General features: G+C 70.8%; 2 protein-coding genes across 4 annotated transcripts in view; one reads left to right on the top strand and one right to left on the bottom strand.

Annotated features, from left to right (window-relative positions):
• Positions 1–1492: 1492 nt before the first annotated feature.
• Isl2 (ISL LIM homeobox 2) lies at positions 1493–5639 on the top strand. Its single transcript, XM_048329999.1, is given in 10 exon segments — positions 1493–1526; positions 1995–2184; positions 2282–2303; positions 2305–2346; positions 2348–2419; positions 2421–2547; positions 4370–4503; positions 4505–4654; positions 5187–5354; positions 5523–5639. Coding segments are annotated over 10 exon segments (1041 nt in total). The 5' UTR covers positions 1493–1507.
• Positions 5640–11656: 6017 nt separating this feature from the next.
• Scaper (S-phase cyclin A associated protein in the ER) overlaps positions 11657–19384 on the bottom strand; it is a 178062-nt gene continuing 170334 nt past the window's right edge. For all 3 annotated transcript variants that reach the window (XM_048329993.1, XM_048329994.1, XM_048329996.1), the window contains exons 30-32: positions 17797–17988; positions 14185–14239; positions 11657–11974 (exon numbers count right to left, since the gene is read on the bottom strand). In XM_048329993.1, the coding sequence (XP_048185950.1) occupies positions 11871–11974; positions 14185–14239; positions 17797–17988 (351 nt within the window). In that variant the 3' untranslated portion in view covers positions 11657–11870. The remainder of the gene's footprint in view (positions 11975–14184; positions 14240–17796; positions 17989–19384) is intronic.

Raw genomic sequence — 19384 nt, 5'->3', positions numbered from 1 at the left:
GCCTCCCTCCGGGCGGGCGGGTGGCCTGGCGCTCACTCGGGGCGCAGGTAGACCCAGCACAGCAACCCCCCCCCCCGTGGGCGCGGCCAGGCGCACTCGTGTGGAGGGGTGTGGGCGGACGCCCCCTCCTCGGGAAAGCGGGGTGCGGCAGGCCCCCCACGGCCGAGCGAGCACCCCCCCCCCGGGGGCCCATCAGGAGGAAGCGCGGGGACCGCCGGAGCCGGGCGTGGGGCGGGACGCACCCCCACCCCCGCCGGCCGCCCCCCGGGGCCAGCGGAGGGGGGACCCGGGCCCGAGGAACGGGGGGGACCCGGGGGACGTCGGCGCTGGGCAGCGCCCGTGGCCCCGCGCGCGCCCCGCGCCCCCCCACCGCGGCCGGGGGCGGAGGGGACGCGGAGGCCTCGGCCCGCCCGCCCGCCGTGCCCGGACCCCGGGGCGCCCAGGGAGCGCTCGGCCCCCCCCCCACCAGAGGTCCGCGGGGACCTCGGGCCGCGACGGAGGGCGGCGAGGGGAGGCCCGGGCCAGGGGGAGGAAGAGACGGAGGAGGAAAGGAGGAGGGGAAGGAAGGAAAGAGGAAGAGTGAAAAGGGGAGGGGGAGGGGAGGAGAGGGGAGGAGAGGGGAGGAGAGGGGAGGAGAGGGGAGGAGAGGGGAGGAGAGGGGAGGAGAGGGGAGGAGGAGGAGGGAAGGGAGGAGGAGGAGGGAAGGGGGGAGAAGGAGAGGAGGGGGAGTGGGGGAGGAGGGGCAGAGGCGCAGGGACGCCGTCGGGGCCCCTCCCGACCTGGCACCCGGAGGTTCCTGCGGCCCGGCGAGCCCGGAGTGGGGGTCGGGTGGGAACCGCCCTCCCCCGCGCGCAGGCCGGGCGGAGCGGGGCCGGGCGGAGCGGGGGCCGGGGCCGGGCGGAGCGGGGCCGGGCGGAGCGGGGGCCGGGGCCGGGGGCCGGACGGCGCGTCCCCGCGGGGATCTCGTTTTCAACTTATTTGTAAACAGCCGCGGCGCGCCCAGCACGGCCTCGCCGAGCTCCCCGGGTGTCCGCCCCGCGCAGGCCGGGGGGACGCGGGGACGCGGGGACGCGGGGGTCCCGGCCCGACCCCGGGACGCCGACCCCGCAGCCCGGACCCTGGCAAAAGTCAGGGGCGGGGCCTCGCCCCATTGTCTACGGCCGGCCAATCGGAGCCCGCCCCGCCCCCAGCCAATCCCCCTCCCGCCCCGCCCCGGCCCCGCCCCCGGAGGCCCCGCCCCCGGCCCCGCCCTCCCCCGCGGTCCGGGCGGCCGGCGGCGACGCCGCGGGTCCCGCCCCGGCCCGGGCGGGGGGGCGGGTGCGTGCTGACGTCATGCGGCGTGCGGGGCGCTGCGGAGGCGCCCCGGCACCCCGGCGGGGCGGCGGAGTTAGTCGCCGCGAGCCGGGGCCGGGCGCGCGAGCTGGTGGTCGGCCGCGGGGCCCGCGCCGCGCGCTCTCGCCTTCTGCATGGTGGACCTCGTTTTCCCCGCGTCCTTCCCGGGGGTGCTATGGGGGATCCCTGCCAGAGTAAGTCGTCGGGGGTCTGCGGGCGCCACAAGTGGCCCGGGCGGCGGGGGGCGGCGGGGACGGGACGCGCGCGCGCCCCCCGCGGGCCCGCGCCGCCTCTCCCGGCGCCGCCCGGTGCCCGGAGCCCGCAGCGGGATGGGGGGGCCCCGGAGCCGCCCGACCCGCCGAGCGCGGGGCGCTGCGGACGGGGCCGGCCCGGGCGGGGAGGGAGCCGCCGGCCGGGGATTCCGGCGCCCGGCGTCGCGTCCGGGGCGCCTCGCGCCGCGGCTCCTCCGGTTCCATTCCCGGGGTGCGAGGCGCCTTCCCCGCTGCGGCGGCCGCGAGGCGCCGGGGCCGGGGAGGGGCGCGCGCTCCGGGCCGCACGGCCTCCGCTCCCCGCGCTCGCCCCACGCGGCTCCCCGGCGGCCGCACCGCGCGCCCGGGCGGCGGCGGCGCCGGCCTGACGCGGCCCCGCGGCCTGCCCCGCAGAGAAGCCCGGGACGGCCATGTGCGTGGGCTGCGGGAGCCAGATCCACGACCAGTTCATCCTGCGCGTGTCGCCCGACCTCGAGTGGCACGCCGCCTGCCTCAAGTGCGCGGAGTGCAGCGAGTTCCTGGACGAGACCTGCACGTGCTTCGTCAGGGACGGGAAGACCTACTGCAAGCGGGACTACGCCAGGTGAGGCCGGGCCCCCCGCAGCCCCCCGCGGGCCCCCGCAGCCCCCCGCGGGCCCCCCGCGCTGACGCGGGGCCCCCGCCGCCCCGGGCTCCCGCAGGCTGTTCGGGATCAAGTGTGCCAAAGTGCCAGGTGGGCTTCAGCAGCAGCGACCTGGTGATGCGGGGCGCGGGACAGCGTGTACCACATCGAGTGCTTCCGCTGCGCCGCGTGCAGCCGCCAGCTGCTGCCGGGGGAACGAGTTCTCGCTGCGGGAGCACGAGCTGCTGTGCCGCGCCGACCACGGCCTCCTGCTGGAGCGCGCGGCGCCCGGCAGCCCGCGCAGCCCCGGCCCGCTCCCCGGCGCCCGCGGCCTGCCTCTGCCAGGTAAGCCGCGCGCCGCCCCGGTCACCGCGCGCCCGGGGCCTGGGCCGTGTGGGCGCCCGGCCGGGCGGAGGCGCGGAGGCTGGGATTCGTGTTTGGTTCCGCCCGCCGGGATCGCGGCTTTCTGTTCCGAACGAAGGGCTGGGAACCCGGCTGGCTGGTGTTTTTGCTTGTGTCCGCGGGGCACAACGGGTGGAAGCGGGTGTGGACTTGGGGCGTCGTGGAGAACTGTGTTCTCCCCACCCGAGAATGGGGGCCGATGCTAGGAGCAGAGATCGCTCGGCAGCGGGCAGCGGGGGTTCTGTGTGGCTTCTGTTTGGCTGCTGTTGAGGGGGCCCTCGTGTTCGCCATTCACCCCCAAGAAATAGATGTGTGTGCATGTGCCTGCGTGTGTAAGTGTGAAATGCATCTCCCAACTTAAAGCCGGGCGGGCTCAGCCAGCCATGACCCGGTGGGAGTCGGCCATCCACCCGTTCATCCCCCCATCCACCCGTCCACCTTCCACTCATCCATCCATTCCTCCACCCATCCATCCATCCATGCATCCGTCCACCCGTCCATCCATCCACCCGTCCACCTTCCACCCATCCATCCACCGTCCATCCACCCACCCATCCAAAGTCAGGGCGTGCTGTGTTCTGGGATCCCGTTAGAGGAAGAACGCCGCCCGGCACTGGTTGGGGGAGGAGGGGCTGTAAAGGCTCTGCGGGCTCAGGAGTGGGGCCAGCCTCCCCTGGGTGTGGAGGGGTTGCCCGGGGATTGGGTTCGGAGCGGGGAGGCACGGGCAGGTGCGGCGGGGGGACGCGCGCTCGCGGCCGGGCCTCCCCGCGGCCGGGCCTCCGCTCCGCACCTCCAGCTCTTCCCCGGACGAGCGAGCGAGGCCCGGCCCGAGGGGCCCCTTGTGAGTGTGAACCGGGGCCCGCACGCGTCGAGAGGGGCCCTAGGCGTGGAGAGCGGGTTCCCCGGGTCCCGGGCCTGCGAGCGGCGCCCCCTTTGTTTGCGGGCCCGCAGGCCCCGGGGAGCCCAGGCGAGGGGAGCGAGCGGCCGCCGCCGGCGGGCGGGGAGTGGGGCGAGCCGTGGGTCCCGGCGGTGGGGACGGGGCTCCCGGCTGGAGCGGGGCGCGGAGGTCCGAGCCCCGGAGGCCCGCGTCTTCCCCCCCAGAACCGGCCGCCGAGGGGGCTCCGCCCGGCCGGGCAGGCCCGACGTGCCCAGCCTCGAAAACTCCCGCTTCGTCCTGAGGGCGGCTCTGCCCCGCCGCGGCGCCCCGCCGGATCCGCAGGCCGGGGCGCACGGATCGCGGCTCCAGCCCGCCCCCCACCCCCCCGCTCGGGGCGATCGCGGCGGGGCCGCCCGGCCTAGCAGCCGGGGCGAGGCGGGAACTGCGTTCCCCTTCCCCGGGGAGGCGCCCCGTCTCGACGCGGAGCCCCGCTGGGCTGGGGGAGAGCGCGTGCGGGGCCCCGGGGCTGGGGGAGAGCGCGTGCGGGGCCCCGGGGCTGGGGGAGAGCGGGTGCGGGGGCCCGGGGCTGGGGGAGAGCGGGTGCGGGGCCCCGGGGCTGGGGGAGAGCGCGTGCGGGGCCCCGGGGCTGGGGGGAGAGCGCGTGCGGGGCTCCGGGGCTGGGGGAGAGCGGGTGCGGGGGGCCCGGGGCTGGGGGGAGAGCGCGTGCGGGGCCCCGGGGCTGGGGGAGAGCGCGTGCGGGGCTCCGGGGCTGGGGGAGAGCGGGTGCGGGGGCCCGGGGCTGGGGGAGAGCGCGTGCGGGGCCCCGGGGCTGGGGGAGAGCGGGTGCGGGGCCCCGTGCTCAGCTCGGCCCCCGCTGCGCCCCGGCAGACCCCGGGTCGGGCCGCGCGCCCCCGCCGCGCCCGCACGCGCACAAGCCGGCGGAGAAGACGACCCGCGTGCGCACCGTGCTGAACGAGAAGCAGCTGCACACGCTGCGGACCTGCTACGCCGCCAACCCGCGGGCCCGACGCGCTCATGAAGGAGCAGCTGGTGGAGATGACCGGCCTGAGCCCGCGCGTCATCCGCGTCTGGTTCCAGAACAAGCGCTGCAAGGACAAGAAGAAGTCCATCCTCATGAAGCAGCTGCAGCAGCAGCAGCACAGCGACAAGACGGTGAGGGGGGCGGGGGGCTCCCCTGCCCGTCCCCGGGGCCTGTCGGGGGGCCCAGGGGGACCCGAGGGGGCCCGGGCATGCGACCGCGGTCTGCCCAGCGTAAGCGAGGCCCGCTCTGGGAAGGGAGAGGGCTTTTCTTCGGGCGGTCCCGGGGCTGGAGCTCGGGGCCCGGGGCTGGCGCTCGGCCTCTTCGAGCCGCGGCTCCACTTCCAGCTTTCCGGTGGAGATCGGAGCCCCGCGGACTTCCCTGCCCGGGCTGGCCCTGAACCACGGGGACGGGGGCGGCCTGAGCCCCGCGCGCGCCAAGGCCTTCTACCCGCGGTGCTGGCGGCGCGTTGGGTGTGCGGTGTGCGGTCCTCCCGGCCCCGGCAGCTTCCTGGCTTTCCGGCGGAGGGGTGGGCGGCGCAGGCTTCGCCCGCCTTGGCCCGATGCGGGGTCGGGCCCGTGCGGTTTAGGCCCCGAGCCCCTCTCCAAAGCCCGATCTCCAACGTAGCCGAGGAGGCAGGACCTGAACTCGATTCCCCCCCCGCAGAGTCTCCAGGGCCTGACCGGGACCCCGCTGGTGGCGGGGAGCCCCATCCGCCACGACAGCGCGGTGCAGGGCAGCGCCGTGGAGGTGCAGACCTTCCAGCCGCCGTGGAAAGCGCTCAGCGAGTTCGCGCTGCAGAGCGACCTGGACCAGCCGGCCTTCCAGCAGCTGGTGAGGCCCGGCCCGCCCCGTCCGCCTGCGGACGCGCCCGGGGGGCGGGCGGAGGGGCCGCGGGGGGAGGGGCGGGCGATCGCGGTGGCGCCCCGGGCCGGGGGGGGGGGGGTCCCCTCCCGCGGCCAGCCGCCACCCTCGTCCCCCGGTGTCTGTCGCCCGCCCCAGGTCTCCTTCTCGGAGTCCGGCTCGCTGGGCAACTCCTCCGGCAGCGACGTGACCTCCCTGTCCTCGCAGCTCCCCGACACCCCCAACAGTATGGTGCCCAGCCCCGTGGAGACGTGAGGAGCCAGCGGACCCCGCTCCTGCCGGCCGCGGACCTCGCATGCCCCCCGCATGAGACTCCCCCGCCCGGGCCGCCGCCGCCCCGCGACCCCGGGCCGGCGGGCACCGGGCGCGAGCGCGGGGACGGCGCGGGGCGCAGCCCGCTCGCACCGCCTGGGGCCCGGGCCCCGGACTGGCCGGGCCGTCCCCGCCCTCCCCCCGCCGTCAGAGCCCGGGGCCCCGCCGGCGCCGGCCGCGAGCGGGGGAGCCGCGGGACAGCGCCCGCGGACGTGCGGAAAGGTCCTGCGCGTGCCCGGACGCGGATGGCGGGGCGCGCGCGCACGGGCACGCGCGCACGGACGGATGCGTGTCCACGGGGGAGATCCGCGAGGGCGGCGCGGGCCCCCGCGTCCCCCGCGCCCCGGCCCGACGCGGCGACCCGAGGAGCCCCGCAGCCCCGGGGGCGCGGGGCGGCGCGGGGCCGGGCGGCCTCCCCCTCGACGGGCGGGCGGAGGCCCGGGCGCCCGCGCCCGCTAAGTTATTGTTATTTATTGCGGCGCAGCCGCTCGCCGAGGACGGGCGTTCCGGTCCCAATAAAGAGTCGCCACCGTCGCCTTGGTCCCCTCGCGCGCGCCCCGGCCGGCCGGGCTCCTCGCCGTCCCGGGGAAAGCTGGGTTCCCGGGGGTGGGGGAGGGGCCCCGCGCGCCCCCGCGGCTCGCGCCGGGCACGCGCGCCCCTCGGGGCGGGGCCGGCGGCGATTGGACGCCGTGCCGCCGGGGGGCGGGGCCCGCGCGCGCCCAGGCCTCTCCGGGAGCGGCGCGCGCTCCTCGCGGGCCCCGGGCGTGCGTGCGTGCGGGGCGGCGGGGTTTGCGCGGGGAGTCCCGGCCACGCACCCCGCTCCCCGCGCGCCCCTGGGGCCCGGCGGGCCCGGAGTTTTGGGGGGCCCGACCTCCCCCCGCCCCGCAAGCCGGCGCATTCGCTGCTCGCCGCTCCCCACCGCCCGCCCGCGGTCCCGGCCCGCGATCCGTTTGCCATCTCGAAGGTTCCGAGGCCGGGCGGGGGCCCCGCAGCTCGGCGGCCCGGCCGGGCTCCGCGCGAGGCCCCCGCCGCGTCGGTGAATTCCCCCGTCTAGACGGGACGCGGCCGGCGGCCCCTTATCTGCCTCTGGCATCACCTGCCGGCGAACCCCCGCGCCCCCGCCCGCCGCCCGCGCGGGCCCGGGGAGCCGCCCTCCCCCCGCAGCCAGCCTGGCGTGGCCGGGGTTTATTTTCTTTCCAGACCCGAAATGGAAGGGGGGAAGGCCAGAGGGGGGGGCGCCCGGGGAGAAGGAGACCCCGGGAGGAGGGGGAGGAGGGCGGGGCCCCTGGGAGGAGGGCAGGGCCCTGGGGAGGACGGGGCGTCCGTGAGGAGGGCGGGCTGGGCCCCGGGGAGGACGGGGCGCCCGGGAGGAGGGCGGGCAGGGCCCCGGGGAGGAGGGCAGGGTCCCGGGGAGGAAGGAGCGCCCGGGAGGAGGGCGGGCAGGGCCCCGGGGAGGACGGGGCGCCCGGGAGGAGGGCGGGCAGGGCCCCGGGGAGGAGGGCAGGGTCCCGGGGAGGAAGGAGCGCCCGGGAGGAGGGCGGGCAGGGTCCCCGGGGAGGACGGGGCGTCCGTGAGGAGGGCGGGCAGGGCCCCGGGGAGGAGGGCAGGGTCCCGGGGAGGAAGGAGCGCCCGGGAGGAGGGCGGGCAGGGCCCCGGGGAGGACGGGGCGCCCGGGAGGAGGGCGGGCAGGGCCCCGGGGAGGAGGGCAGGGTCCCGGGGAGGAAGGAGCGCCCGGGAGGAGGGCGGGCCGGGCCCCGGAGAGGACGGGGCGCCCAGGAGGAGGGCGGGCCGGGCCCCGCGTGTGGCGCATTTCAACCCCTAGACCTAATTTGTTTTCTCGCTTTCCGTGATGGCCGGGAATAACGGAGAGGCGCTGAGCCCCGCGCTCTCACGCACGCTCACGCACACGCACGCGGGCACACGCACGCTTCGCGGCGAGGCTCGGGTTCGCCCCCTCCGCGCACTGAGCCCTTGGGCCCCCGGGCGAGGCTCGGCTTCCCCGCTCAGGTAGGTGGCCGGACTGCGGGGCTTCCGCAGGAAACGGCGGGCGCGGGACGCGAACCCGGAGCCACGCGGGGGGGGGGGCCGCGACCTCGAGCCTGGCCGGGACGGAGCGGGGGCCGGAGGTGGGCCGGGCCCTCGGGGCGCCCCGCACCCCCAGTGTGGCCACTGCCCGGTGGCTCGCGGGGCGCAGCGGCGTCGCCATCGCGCTTCACTCATCTTGCGTTACTTGCACGGTGTGTGGCTTGCGGGGCTGAGCGCGGGGCCTGGACGCCGCCCCGCAGCCCCGCGCCGGGCTGGCTTCGCTTCCCCCCCCCTTTCTTCCCTTCCCTTCTCTTTTCCTTGTTCCTGGTGGTTCGCTGGAGGTGGGAGCCCCGCAGACTTGGCTGCCCGGGCTGGCTCGGAACTCGGATCCTCCTTTCATTTCCTTTCTTCTCTTCCCTTCCCTTTCCTTTTCTTCTCTTCCCTTCCCTTTCCTTTTCTTCTTCTCTTCCCTTCCCTTTTCTTCTCTTCCCTTCCCTTTTCTTTTCTTCTCTTCCCTTTCCTTTTCTTTTCTTTTCTTCCTGGTGGTTCGCTGGAGGTGGGAGCCCCGCAGACTTTCCTGCCCCGGCTAGCTTGGAACTCGGATCCTCTTTTTTCTTTTCCTTTCTACTCTTTTCTTTCCTTTTCTTCTCCTTTCCTTCTTCCTGGTGGTAAGCCGGAGATAGGACTCTCCAGGACTTTCCTTCCCTGGCTGGCTTGGAACTCTGATCCTCTTTTCATTTCCTTCTCTTTCCTTTCCTTTTTTTCTTCTCTTTTCCTTTCCTTCTTCCTGGTGGTTCGCTGGAGGTGGGAGCCCCGCAGACTTCCCTGCCCGGGCTGGCTTGGAACTCGGATCCTCTTTCCTTCTCTTTCCTTTTCTTTTTTTTTTCCCCCCTTCCCTTCCCTTTCCTTTTCTTCTCTTTTCTTTTTCTTTCCTTCTCTTTTCCTTTCCTTCTTCCTGGTGGTTCGCTGGAGATGGGAGCCCCGCAGACTTTCCTGCCTGGGCTGGCTCGGAACTCGGATCCTCTTTTCTTTTCCTTTTCTTTTTTCTTCCCTTCCCTTCTCTTCCCTTCCCTTTCCTTCTCTTTTCTTTTCTCTTCTCTTTTCCTTTCCTTCTTCCTGGTGGTTCGCTGGAGATGGGAGCCCGCAGACTTTCCTGCCCAGGCTGGCTTGGAACTCGGATCCTCTTTCCTTTCCTTTTTTTTTCCTCTTCCCTTCCCTTTCCTTTTCTTCTCTTTCCTTTTTTTTTCTTCTTCCCTTCTCTTCTCTTCCCTTTCCTTTCCTTCCCTTCTCTTTTCCTTCCCTTCTTCCTGGTGGTTCGCTGGAGGTGGGAGCCCGCAGGCTCGGCTGCCCGGGCTGGCTGGGAACTCGGATCCTCGGGTCTCCGCCTCCGGAGCCGCGGGGTGGCTGCGTGGCCGCCGGTGCCCGGTCCCGTCCGCTCCTTTAACGAACACTGTGAGCCTGCTCGCCGCCCTTGCGAGCACGGCGAGGAGCGCGGCCGCGGGCGGCGCGGGGCGGTGCGGGGGAATAAAGGCCGTGTGAACCGCGTCGCTGAGCCCCGAGTTTTTCCTTTTCGTGGGTACACGTGTTTATTTCCCAGGTGGAAACATCGGCCGAGCTAATTCAAATGATCCTCCCCCCTTCTCCCCGCTCCCCTCCCCCCTTCTCCCCGCTCCCCCTCCTCCCCTCCCCGCTCCCCCCTCCCCCCTCCCCTCCCCTCCCCCGGCCGGAGCCCCGATTCCGCTCCTCGAGGCCTGCGGGCCGTCGTGGGTCGGGGCGGCTGCCGGGCTGGGTGTGCGGCCGGCGGAGCTCCCGGGCGCGCGCCCGCCGGGTCCGCTCTGGAACCTTCTCTCCGCGCCCTAGAGGGGCGGCCGGCCGGGCTCGGCGGGGCAGCGGGGGGGGAGGGAGGGGCGGGCGGGCGCCGGGCCGCGGGCTCGCGCCCCGGGGGGCCCGGTCGAAGAGGGGGCGGCCCGGCGCGGGGGGCGAGGACGGGAGGCTGCGGGGCGCGGGGTTCGCTCCCGGAGCTCGTCAGCGCGCTGGGCTGCGCGGCGTCGGGCGGGGCGGTGCCCGGGAGGTGGCGGCCCCGCACCGGGGCGGCGGGCGGGCGGGCGGGGGGGGCGCGGGCGGGGGGCGCGGGCGGTTCTGTGTCGCCAAAGCCGCCGAAAAACAGACGAGAAACGCGGCTGGGCTGAACCGCGGCTCTGCCCAAGGCCGCCGTCCCGGGGGCCGGGGGTCCGGGGCCGGGAGGCCGGGGGGCCCGGGGGGTCGGGACCGGGGGTCCGGGGCGAGCCTGGCGCCTCCCGCCGGGCCGCGGTGGAGCGGGGTCCGCCGGGCGGGACAGTGAACGCGGGCCCCGGAGCCGCCGAGGCCGCGGGCGGGGAAGGGAGCGCGCGGGAGCCGGGACGGCGCCGGCAAAGGCGGCCGCGGGGGCCACTGCAGGAGCCCTGCGGGGGGCCGGGGGCGGGCTGGGCGTGGGGGGGAGGGCTGGGGGGCTGCGGGCCCGGGGGGGGAGGGCTGGGGGGCTGCGGGCCCGGGGGGGAGGGCCGGGGGGCGGGGCTGGGCGTGGAGGGGACGGCTGGGGGGCTGCGGGCCCGGGGGGCGGGCTGGGCGTGGGGGGGAGGGCTGGGGGGCTGCGGGCCCGGGGGGGAGGGCCGGGGGGCGGGGCTGGGCGTGGAGGGGACGGCTGGGGGGCTGCGGGCCCGGGGGGCGGGCTGGGCGTGGGGGGGACGGCTGGGGGGCTGCGGCCCCGGGGGGGGGGGGGCGGGCGGGCCGGCTTCTCCTCTCGTCGAGTCCGGAGCTGACCCGGCGGCGCGGAGGTTCGGCTTCCGCGCAGGCGCTGGGCGCCCGCGGCCCCTCCCTCCCCTCTCCCCCCTCCCTCCCCTCTCCTCCCTCCCTCCCTCCCTCCCTCCCCGGCCGTCCCGAGGCCGCGGCCGAGCTGGGCTCAGGGTTCGGGGCCGGGGCGAGGCCGGGGCTTTGCCCTCCAGAGCCCGCGCCGGGCCGGGGCGGCTGCGGCCTCTCCTCGGCGCTGCCCCCGCGCCCGCCCACCCGGCCGCCCCGAGGGGACCCACGGAGGGAGGGCCGAGGTGAGTCGCGGCCTCCCGGTAGTTTGGGGTGAATTCCCCCGCAGGCGGGAAGCCGGGTCCCCGCGCGGCCGCCGAGTCCTGGCGGGAGGGCACGGCGGCTGCGGGGACGCGGGGAGCCGGGGCGCGGGGAGCCGGGGCGCGGGGAGCCGGGGATGCGGGGAGCCGGGGATGCGGGGAGCCGGGGACGCGGGGCGAGGCTGCCCCTCCCCAGGACCTGGTCTCGGGTCTCCCAGCGCGGCCGCCGTCGTGCGGCCCGGATCTCGGGGTCCCGGCCCGGGCGCCCCTGGTCCCGCAGCCGGGGCCACACCGCGCACCGAGCAGCGGCTGGATTTGAAGCGCCCGGGACGACGGCCGGGGGTGGGGGTGGGGGTGGGGGTGGGGGTGGGGGTGGGGGTGGGCCCGCCCCGCGGGAGGGCGGCTTCGGCCCGGCCGGGGGGCCTGGAGGCGGGGGGGGGGGGGGGGGAACAGGTGGGGGGGCAGCGCGGCTGCCTCCCCGGGCTTCAGGCTAAGGGAGCGGAGCGCACAGCCAAGCGCGGCGGGGGAGGGGGGGGGCCCGGGCCGGGCCGCGGGCTCATCCTCCCAGCCCCCCCCACCCTCCATCCGTGGGGGGCCGGGCCACGGGCTCCTCCCAGCCCCCCCACCCTCCATCCGTGAGGGGCCGGGCCGCGGGCTCCTCCCAGCCCCCCCACCCTCCATGGGGGGCCGGGCCGCGGGCTCACCCTCCCAGCCCCCCTCCCCTCCCCCCCCCATCACCCAGACCTCCAGGGCCTGAATGAGCGTCACAGGACACAACGCTGCAAACGGAATAAGTTACTTTATTACAACAGGACCGGCGGCCTCACGTCTAATCTCACCGCAGGACGCGCGGGTCGGGTGTGCGCTCACCACAGAGAAGCCAAGACTGCAGAAACTGCACAAGGAAAGGGCCTCGCCAAGCCGGGAGGAATGGGGAAGTATCTACAGGAATCATAAATAGGCCGGGACTATGTATAGCGGATCTGCACCGCAGCCGGCGGGCGGCTCCTCCAGGCGCGCCCCGCGCGGGGCGCAGGGACCCCGCGACGGCCCGTCAGGCGGTGTCTTTCTTCAGGAAGAACTGGCGGGCGTCCTCCCAGGCCCGCGGGGGGAACCTGCTGGCCAGGTCCAGGCGGTCGTGGGACGCAGCGCGTTTTCCTGAGGGGAACACATTTAATTCGTGAAAACGAACTTTGGTATCGGAGCCCAAGATGGAGCCGCGTACGTCTTCTCCCTGGGTCTTGGTGGCCAGTGGGGAGATGCGCGTCTCCTGGGCAGCCGGGCGGACACGGGGCACCTAGGCCGCCCCTTCAAGCTTAGCCTGTCTGTGCCATGGCTCAAGCCCTGGCCGCTCCGCCAAGAGGCGCACACATCCAAACGGGGCGCGGAGGAAGGCAGGCAGGCGTTTTAAGGCCATCTACCCTGACTGAGCACGAGGCCAGGCCGCTGGGCTGCCGTCAGGAAGGCGGTGCAGGCCCCTTCCAGAAAAGCAGGAACCGTGGGCCCTGGGAAAAGACAGGTGGAGACTCCAGGCCTCAGCCCCCCAAGTGAAGGAGGCAGCTTTGGGGGTCTCCTGTCCAGACAGGCAGCAAGTGGCGGCTCCCCTTTTGGGGTAGGAGAAAAAGCAAGCATGCTGGGTGCCTGTCATCCCAGCTGCTCAGGAGGCTGAGAAGTGAGGATCAGGGTTCAAAGCCAGCCCAGGCAGGAAAGTCCAGGAGACTCTCATCTTCAAGAAACTAAAAGCCAGAGGTATGGCTCAAGTAGTAAAGCACCAGGTTTGAATGGAAAAGCTAAGCCAGAGTAAAGCTCTGAGTTCAAGTCCCAGTATTGGTGTGCGCACACACACACACACACACACACACGTCTACCAGTCTTACTGGTAATAATGTAGTAATTCAATAAAAAATGTTAGGATTTTTTTTGTAAGTATCCTCATACATTTGAAATTCAAGCTTCTGTAGGCAACAGTAACAATTCGCTGATTCCTCTGGAGTCCTTTCGTGTCTCTCTCCTTCCTCCCTTCTCTCCCTCCCTCCGTCCTTGGCTGGGACTGAGTCAGGACACACAGGACTTGCACTCTACTTCTGACTGCGAATGGATTTGTGGAAAGTTATGGAGTTACCAGAGAATAAAGCACAACATTTTGTAAAGGTGACACTGTCTTCTGTGTGTTCTCCAACACCTGTGCTTTTTTGGGGGGGAGGGGGTGACAGCCAACATGTCCCCGAGCAAGGGGTCCTGGGTGCGACCTGAGAGCGCCCTGCGGGAAGCGGCTCCGCTCTAAACTCCAAACACCAGCAGCCGGCGGCGCCCCGCAGACAAAGGCTGAATGGTGCTCGTGGCCGCGGGCTACTGGAGGAGCACCCCCAGACTCAGCCGCGCCTCAGCACAGCAGGCAGGCTTTCGGGGCCACTCAACTCACCTGATGGGATTTTTTTTCCCCTTCCACGTAAAGTAATTACTTGGTTAAACATTTTCAGTGTTTGCTGTATTGGAGATCAACCTAGGATGGTGTGCGTGCTAAGTAAGTACCTGAGCACCCGAGGCTACCCTCCCTCCCCCCCAACCATCACTTTCAACCAAAAGGTAAAGTGCTGCGCGCAGCTGGTGGCTTTCTGGTGGCTCAGCTGCCCAGGAGGCTGAGATCTGAGGACCGCGGTTCAAAGCCAGCCCAGGCAGGAAAGTCCATGAGACGCTTACCTCCAACGAGCCAGCAACTAGCCGGAAGTGGAGCTAGGGCTCAAGTGGCACACACGCTGAGGGACGGTGCCTCGGCCCTGAGTTCAAGCCCCAGGACAAGCATTCAGATATACAAAGTTCAAGCGCTTCAAATGAAAGGGGAAATATGGGCGATTGCTGCTAGCAACCTTGTCTGGAACGTGGGTGGGGAAACGCGCGTTTCTCTGGGTGACACTGGCCGGTATTAATGATCTGACTAGGTTCTGTAGTTACTCGGCCTTTTCTGTGTCTTGCACGAGGCGACATGACGAAGGCGTCGTGTGCTCCTGTGCTGGCCGGGCCTCACGACACAATCAGTTCCCTCGTGTCCTCCCGCACCCGGGTCCCTGCTGGACGCACCTCGGGGCTTTTTGGTGATGTACTTTCTTTTTTGTCCAGTCCTGGGGCTTGAACTCAGGGCCTGAGCACTGTCCCTGGCTTCCTTTTGCTCCAGGCTAGCACTCTGCCACCTGAGCCACGGCGCCCCTTCCGGCTTCTTCTGTGCGTGCGGTGCTGGGGAATCGAACCCGGGGCTCCCGCGGGGAGGCAGCCCTGTGCGCGCGCTCTGCCCTCGGCCGCACGCCCAGCGCGGGGCAGTGCGCGGCCCTGGGCCCCCGTGGGCCCCCGTGGGGACGGGGAGACGGACGTACCTCTGTGCTGGGAGGCGTGGCGCTCTGCCGGGCCGGGCGTCTGCGAGGAGAAGTCCTGCGTGGGAGAGAAGGGCAGGAGGCCGTGAGCAGCGGCCACGCGAGTGTGCTGAACACCGCGCGCCGCCTTCCCCGCACACTGCAGCTCTATAGCTCGAGAAAACTCCAGACCCAGCCAAAGTCGCGGCTTCGGCCCGGCAGCTTCCACAGCCCTTTCCGCCCCAGCCTGCAGACAGCGTGGCCTCATGTGGCCCAGGCTGGCTGGAACCCCCGAACCCGCTGCCCCCCGCAGGAATTATAGATGGGGGTGCACCACCACGCCTGCTAAGATTTTGTTTCTAGCATATGGTCATTTTGCAGCTGAATGTTTTATTGTTATTATTTTGTAAGCACCTATGAATGGTACGAGGGGGAGTGTCAACGCGACGCGACGTTTCCACACGCGTACAACGCGTTCCCATAGCCTCCCCCACCCTCCCCCTCCCCCTCCCCCTCCGTGTCAATAGCTCTCATTGTTTTCATGGGTATAAGCAATGTGCGCAATCCCTTCATTAGCCCAGCCCGGTCCCCCTGCCCCCCCACAAGCCGGGTTCTCCCTCCCCACCCCCCCCCCCGGCAGCTCCAGCCCCCCGTCCCCCTGCCCCCCCACAAGCCGGGTTCTCCCTCCCCACCCCCCACCCCCCCGCAGCTCCAGCCCGGTCCCCCTGCCCCCCCACAAGCCGGGTTCTCCCTCCCCCCCCCGCAGCTCCAGCCCGGTCCCCCTGCCCCCCCACAAGCCGGGTTCTCCCTGCCCCCCCCCCCCCCCCGCAGCTCCAGCCCGGTCCCCCTGCCCCCCCCCCACAAGCCAGGTTCTCCCTCCCTCCCCCCGCAGCTCCGTATTGATAAATGGCTTTCTTTATATATCTGAAGCCGGAGCTTCAACTCTTAATTTTATTTTTCGACGGAAAGGATGAGGTCTACGATATGTAAATCTTCACAAAACTATCATAAACCATCAGCTCCCATGTTGGTATCATTTTCTTGTGACTATTAAGATCTAGAGCCACTGTAATAAATTAAAATTCAACGCATACTTCTTTCTTTCAGCATAGCCACTTACAGAAAAGTTGGCTTCTCTAACAGGCCATCCTAAATAGACAATAGAGGACACATTTTTGTAGCGTTTCTACCTTTTGAGTGTTAAATATGGGTTTTTTTCAGAACAGAGAAAGGGACATAATTTATTATCAGCGTACGATTAGCATAGGAACTGTAACTGTTATTTTAGATGCGGATCTGTGTATTTTTGGCTGGTGTTCTGAGCTACGGTCTTTCTGCGTGGGCTGGGCTGGCCTCGGCTCCCGAGAGCTGTGGTCCGGACGGACGGTGGAGACCGCGCGGAGGGGAGGAGCCTGGCTCTCCCGGGCGCCCCGGGCCGGCTCCCTCCACAGCCCTGCGCGAGCACGCGTGCTGTGGGTTTCGCTGCTGGTCTTAATGGGAGGCCTGGCGGCGTCTCGGTGGCGCCCGCCCGCCCGCTCCCGGGCCGCTGGGGTTGGCAGTGGGGTCCGCACGGCAGGGCCGCGTCCACCGGCGCCCAGAGCACAGGGACCCCGTGTGTGGGGGGGGGGGAGCCCGCAGAGCTCGCTGAGATTTTCCCCTTCAGTAAGACAGATTGAAAATTCGCACTTGTAGGCCATCTAGATACACGAACGGATCGCGTTCTGAAAATGAAACAACCCGGACGCCAATGTGAGAACAAAGCTGAAAAACGAAAGACCCGGGGGAGCCGGGCGGGGTGTGTGCCCCGGGCGGGGTGTGTGCCCGGCCGAGTGTGAGAGCCCGGGCGGGGTGTGTGTCCCGGGCGGGGTGTGTGCCCGGCCGAGTGTGAGAGCCCGGGCGGGGTGTGTGCCCCGGCCTTGTGTGTGCCCCGGGTGGGGTGTGAGCCCGGCCGAGTGTGAGAGCCCGGGCGGGGTGTGTGCCCGGCCGAGTGTGAGAGCCCGGGCGGGGTGTGTGCCCCGGCCTTGTGTGTGCCCCGGGCGGGGTGTGAGCCCGGCCGAGTGTGAGAGCCCGGGCGGGGTGTGTGCCCCGGGCGGGGTGTGTGCCTGGCCGAGTGTGAGAGCCCGGGCGGGGTGTGTGCCCCGGGCAGGGTGTGTGCCTGGCCGACTGTGAGAGCCCAGGCGGGGTGTGTGCCTGGCCGAGTGTGAGAGCCCGGGCGGGGTGTGTGCCTGGCCGAGTGTGAGAGCCCGGGCGGGGTGTGTGCCCGGCCGAGTGTGAGAGCCCGGGCGGGGTGTGTGCCCGGCCGAGTGTGAGAGCCCGGGCGGGGTGTGTGCCCCGGGCGGGGTGTGTGCCCCGGCCCTGTGTGTGTCCCGGGCGGCGTGTGTGCCCCGACAGCCTCGTCTTGGGTGGCGCGGGCCGGGGCTCAGGAGGCGCCGCTGCGCACGCGCGCTGCTTTGTCTCTCGCTCCCCACGTGAGCGTGCGGCTGCGCTGCGCCTCGGCACAGGAAGGCGCGGGGGCCTCTCAGGAAACAGCAGCGGCGACAAAGCTGCACGGCGCACAGCAACCCACTGGGGGCCCCGGCGGCGGCCGTGCACACCAGCCGTGCACACCGGCGAACGCACACCGGCCACCGTGCACACGGCGAACGCACACCAGCCGTGCACACCAGCCGTGCACACCGGCGAACGCACACCGGCCACCGTGCACACCGGCGAAGGCACACCAGCCGTGCACACCAGCCCTGCACACCGGCGAAGGCACACCAGCCACCGTGCACACCAGCGAACGCACACCAGCCGTGCACACCAGCCGTGCACACCAGCCGTGCACACCAGCCGTGCACACCGGCGAAGGCACACCGGCCACCGTGCACACCAGCGAACGCACACCAGCCATGCACACCAGCGAACGCACACCAGCCATGCACACCAGCCGTGCACACCAGCCGTGCACACCAGCGAAGGCACATGGGCTGCCGTGCACACCGGCGAACGCACACCGGCCACCGTGCACACCAGCCGTGCACACCAGCGAAGGCACACCAGCCATGCACACCAGCCGTGCACACCGGCGAACGCACACCGGCCACCGTGCACACCAGCCATGCACACCAGCCATGCACACCAGCGAACGCACACCAGCCATGCACACCAGCCGTGCACACCGGCGAAGGCACACTGGCCGCCGTGCACACCGGTGAAGGCACACGGGCCGCCGTGCACACCAGCGAAGGCACATGGGCCGCCGTGCACACCAGCGAAGGCACACGGGCCGCCGTGCACACCAGCGAAGGCACACGGGCCGCCGTGCACACCAGCGAAGGCACACCGGCCGCCGTGCACACCGGTGAAGGCACACGGGCCGCCGTGCACACCAGCGAAGGCACACGGGCCGCCGTGCACACCAGCGAAGGCACACTGGCCGTCGTGGCCTACGTCACCGCCGTGGGAAACGAGGGGCCGGGTGTACAACAACGCCACGTTTCCACCAGACCACAGGCGACTTCTTTAACAACTGGAATTGGGCTGCGTAACCTGGAGAGCTGATGGAAGGGCGCAGTCCCGCCCCCCCATCCTCCGTGGTGGGGGGGTGGGGGGGCCTGGCCCGGCCTGAGGAGGGGGGCGCGGGGGCGCGGGTACCTGGAGGAAGGTGGCCAGCAGCACGCAGCTCATCTCCTGCTCCAGGATGACCTTGTTCTGCCGGTTGTTGTAGCAGGCCGCCAGCAGCGACGGGAAGAGCACTCTGATGAGCCGGGGGTCGCTGAAGTACGGGAAGGGCAGCTGGCAGAGCTTCTGCAGCACGGTGGGGTGGCGGCCCGACTGCACGATTACCTGGGGGGGGGAGAGGAGGAGCTGAGCAGCCGCAGGCCCCAGCCTGCCCCGGGCGGAAGCACCCAAAACAGGGAGGACTAAACACAGGAAGGCCCGGCGGCTTCAGTGATCTTTGCAAAAGAGCAGGGAAAAAATCTCCTTTGTCAGCGTGAGGGAAAGCTCGCAGGCTCCTGCGGGCCCTGAGGGTGACGCCCCCCCCCCCCCCCCCCGCCTCTCAGCTCAGCTAGTCAGGAGGCTGAGGGGGGAGGATGGCGGTTTGAGGCCAGCCAGGGCAGGAAAGTCTGTGCGGCTCTTCTTTCCAGCTAAAGCCAGAAGCGAAGACGTGGCTTGAGTGGTAGAGCACCAGCCTTGAGTGGGAAAGTTAGCGGACAGGGCCGTGGGCCCTGAGTTCAAGTCCCAGTGCCGGCCTAGGAAGAACCAAGCAGCCACGAGCTGACACACGGGGAAGGACGCACAACGGGCGCCGTCTGCTTTCTCCCCGCGTCCTGCGGCCCGGGCTTGGCGGCCCAGCTCCTCAGCGCCAGGGCAGAGCCGGGGCCGGGGAGCGCGGGGTGGACTCCGGGCTGCCCCCCCCCCCCCGCAGTCTGACCCAGCCTGCCTGTGTGCACCAGATGGATTCCGTATGGGGGCCCGGGGCCGGCCCCGGCGCAGGGACCCCTCCCCTCGGCAGGGGACGGGGCAGGCTCAGCCGGGGCCGGCACAGAAACCTCCCCGTCCAACCCGCTCTGCTTATCTGGGCTTCCATCGGAGCCCCCGACTCTGAAAGGGGAACTGTTTAGATAAACGAGACCCGTTGTCTCGGAGCAGTCTAGGTTTACAACTGTGTACATTTCCCGAAATCGAGCGATGCAATGAATGGGCCGCGCGCCCTGAGAAACCAAGAAAGGCCACCATCAGATCTGTTTCAAGTAACTTTTGATTAGACAGTTCTAATAGGAAAGAGCTGGGTGACTCGGGCCCAATTCCTGAGACAGGAAGAAGCTCCGGAGAAGCCGAGCCGCGCTGCGGAGCCGGGGTCACGGCTGTAAACTGTACTCCGAGAAACCCAGTTTTACAGGTACACAGTCAGACAGGACTGCCCTCAAATTAAAACCAGAGGACAGAATGGACCGGCAGAGGCAGGAGAAACATAAATTACTGGGATTTACAAGTTTTCAAAGTCCTTTTAACAATACTCTAAGAACACATTCTCAGATGATAATGCAGAGGGGTTTAAGGACAAAATCAACAAGGTAATAGTTCACATATTTTTGCTCAATAGCTAAAATGACATCAAAAAACCTTCCGAGACGGGCGCAAGGGCCTTGCTAATGCCTTCAAATCCACAAGGAATTCCAGAGCCTGGCACCGCTGACCGTTCCATACGAGGCGCACGGCCCGCGCCTGAAGAGGCTGA

This window comes from Perognathus longimembris, chromosome 20 (genome assembly GCF_023159225.1).
Source record: "Perognathus longimembris pacificus isolate PPM17 chromosome 20, ASM2315922v1, whole genome shotgun sequence".
Classification (NCBI taxonomy): domain Eukaryota; kingdom Metazoa; phylum Chordata; class Mammalia; order Rodentia; family Heteromyidae; genus Perognathus; species Perognathus longimembris.
Note: the sequence above shows the minus strand (reverse complement) of the source record. Positions and strands in the feature narration are given on the sequence as shown.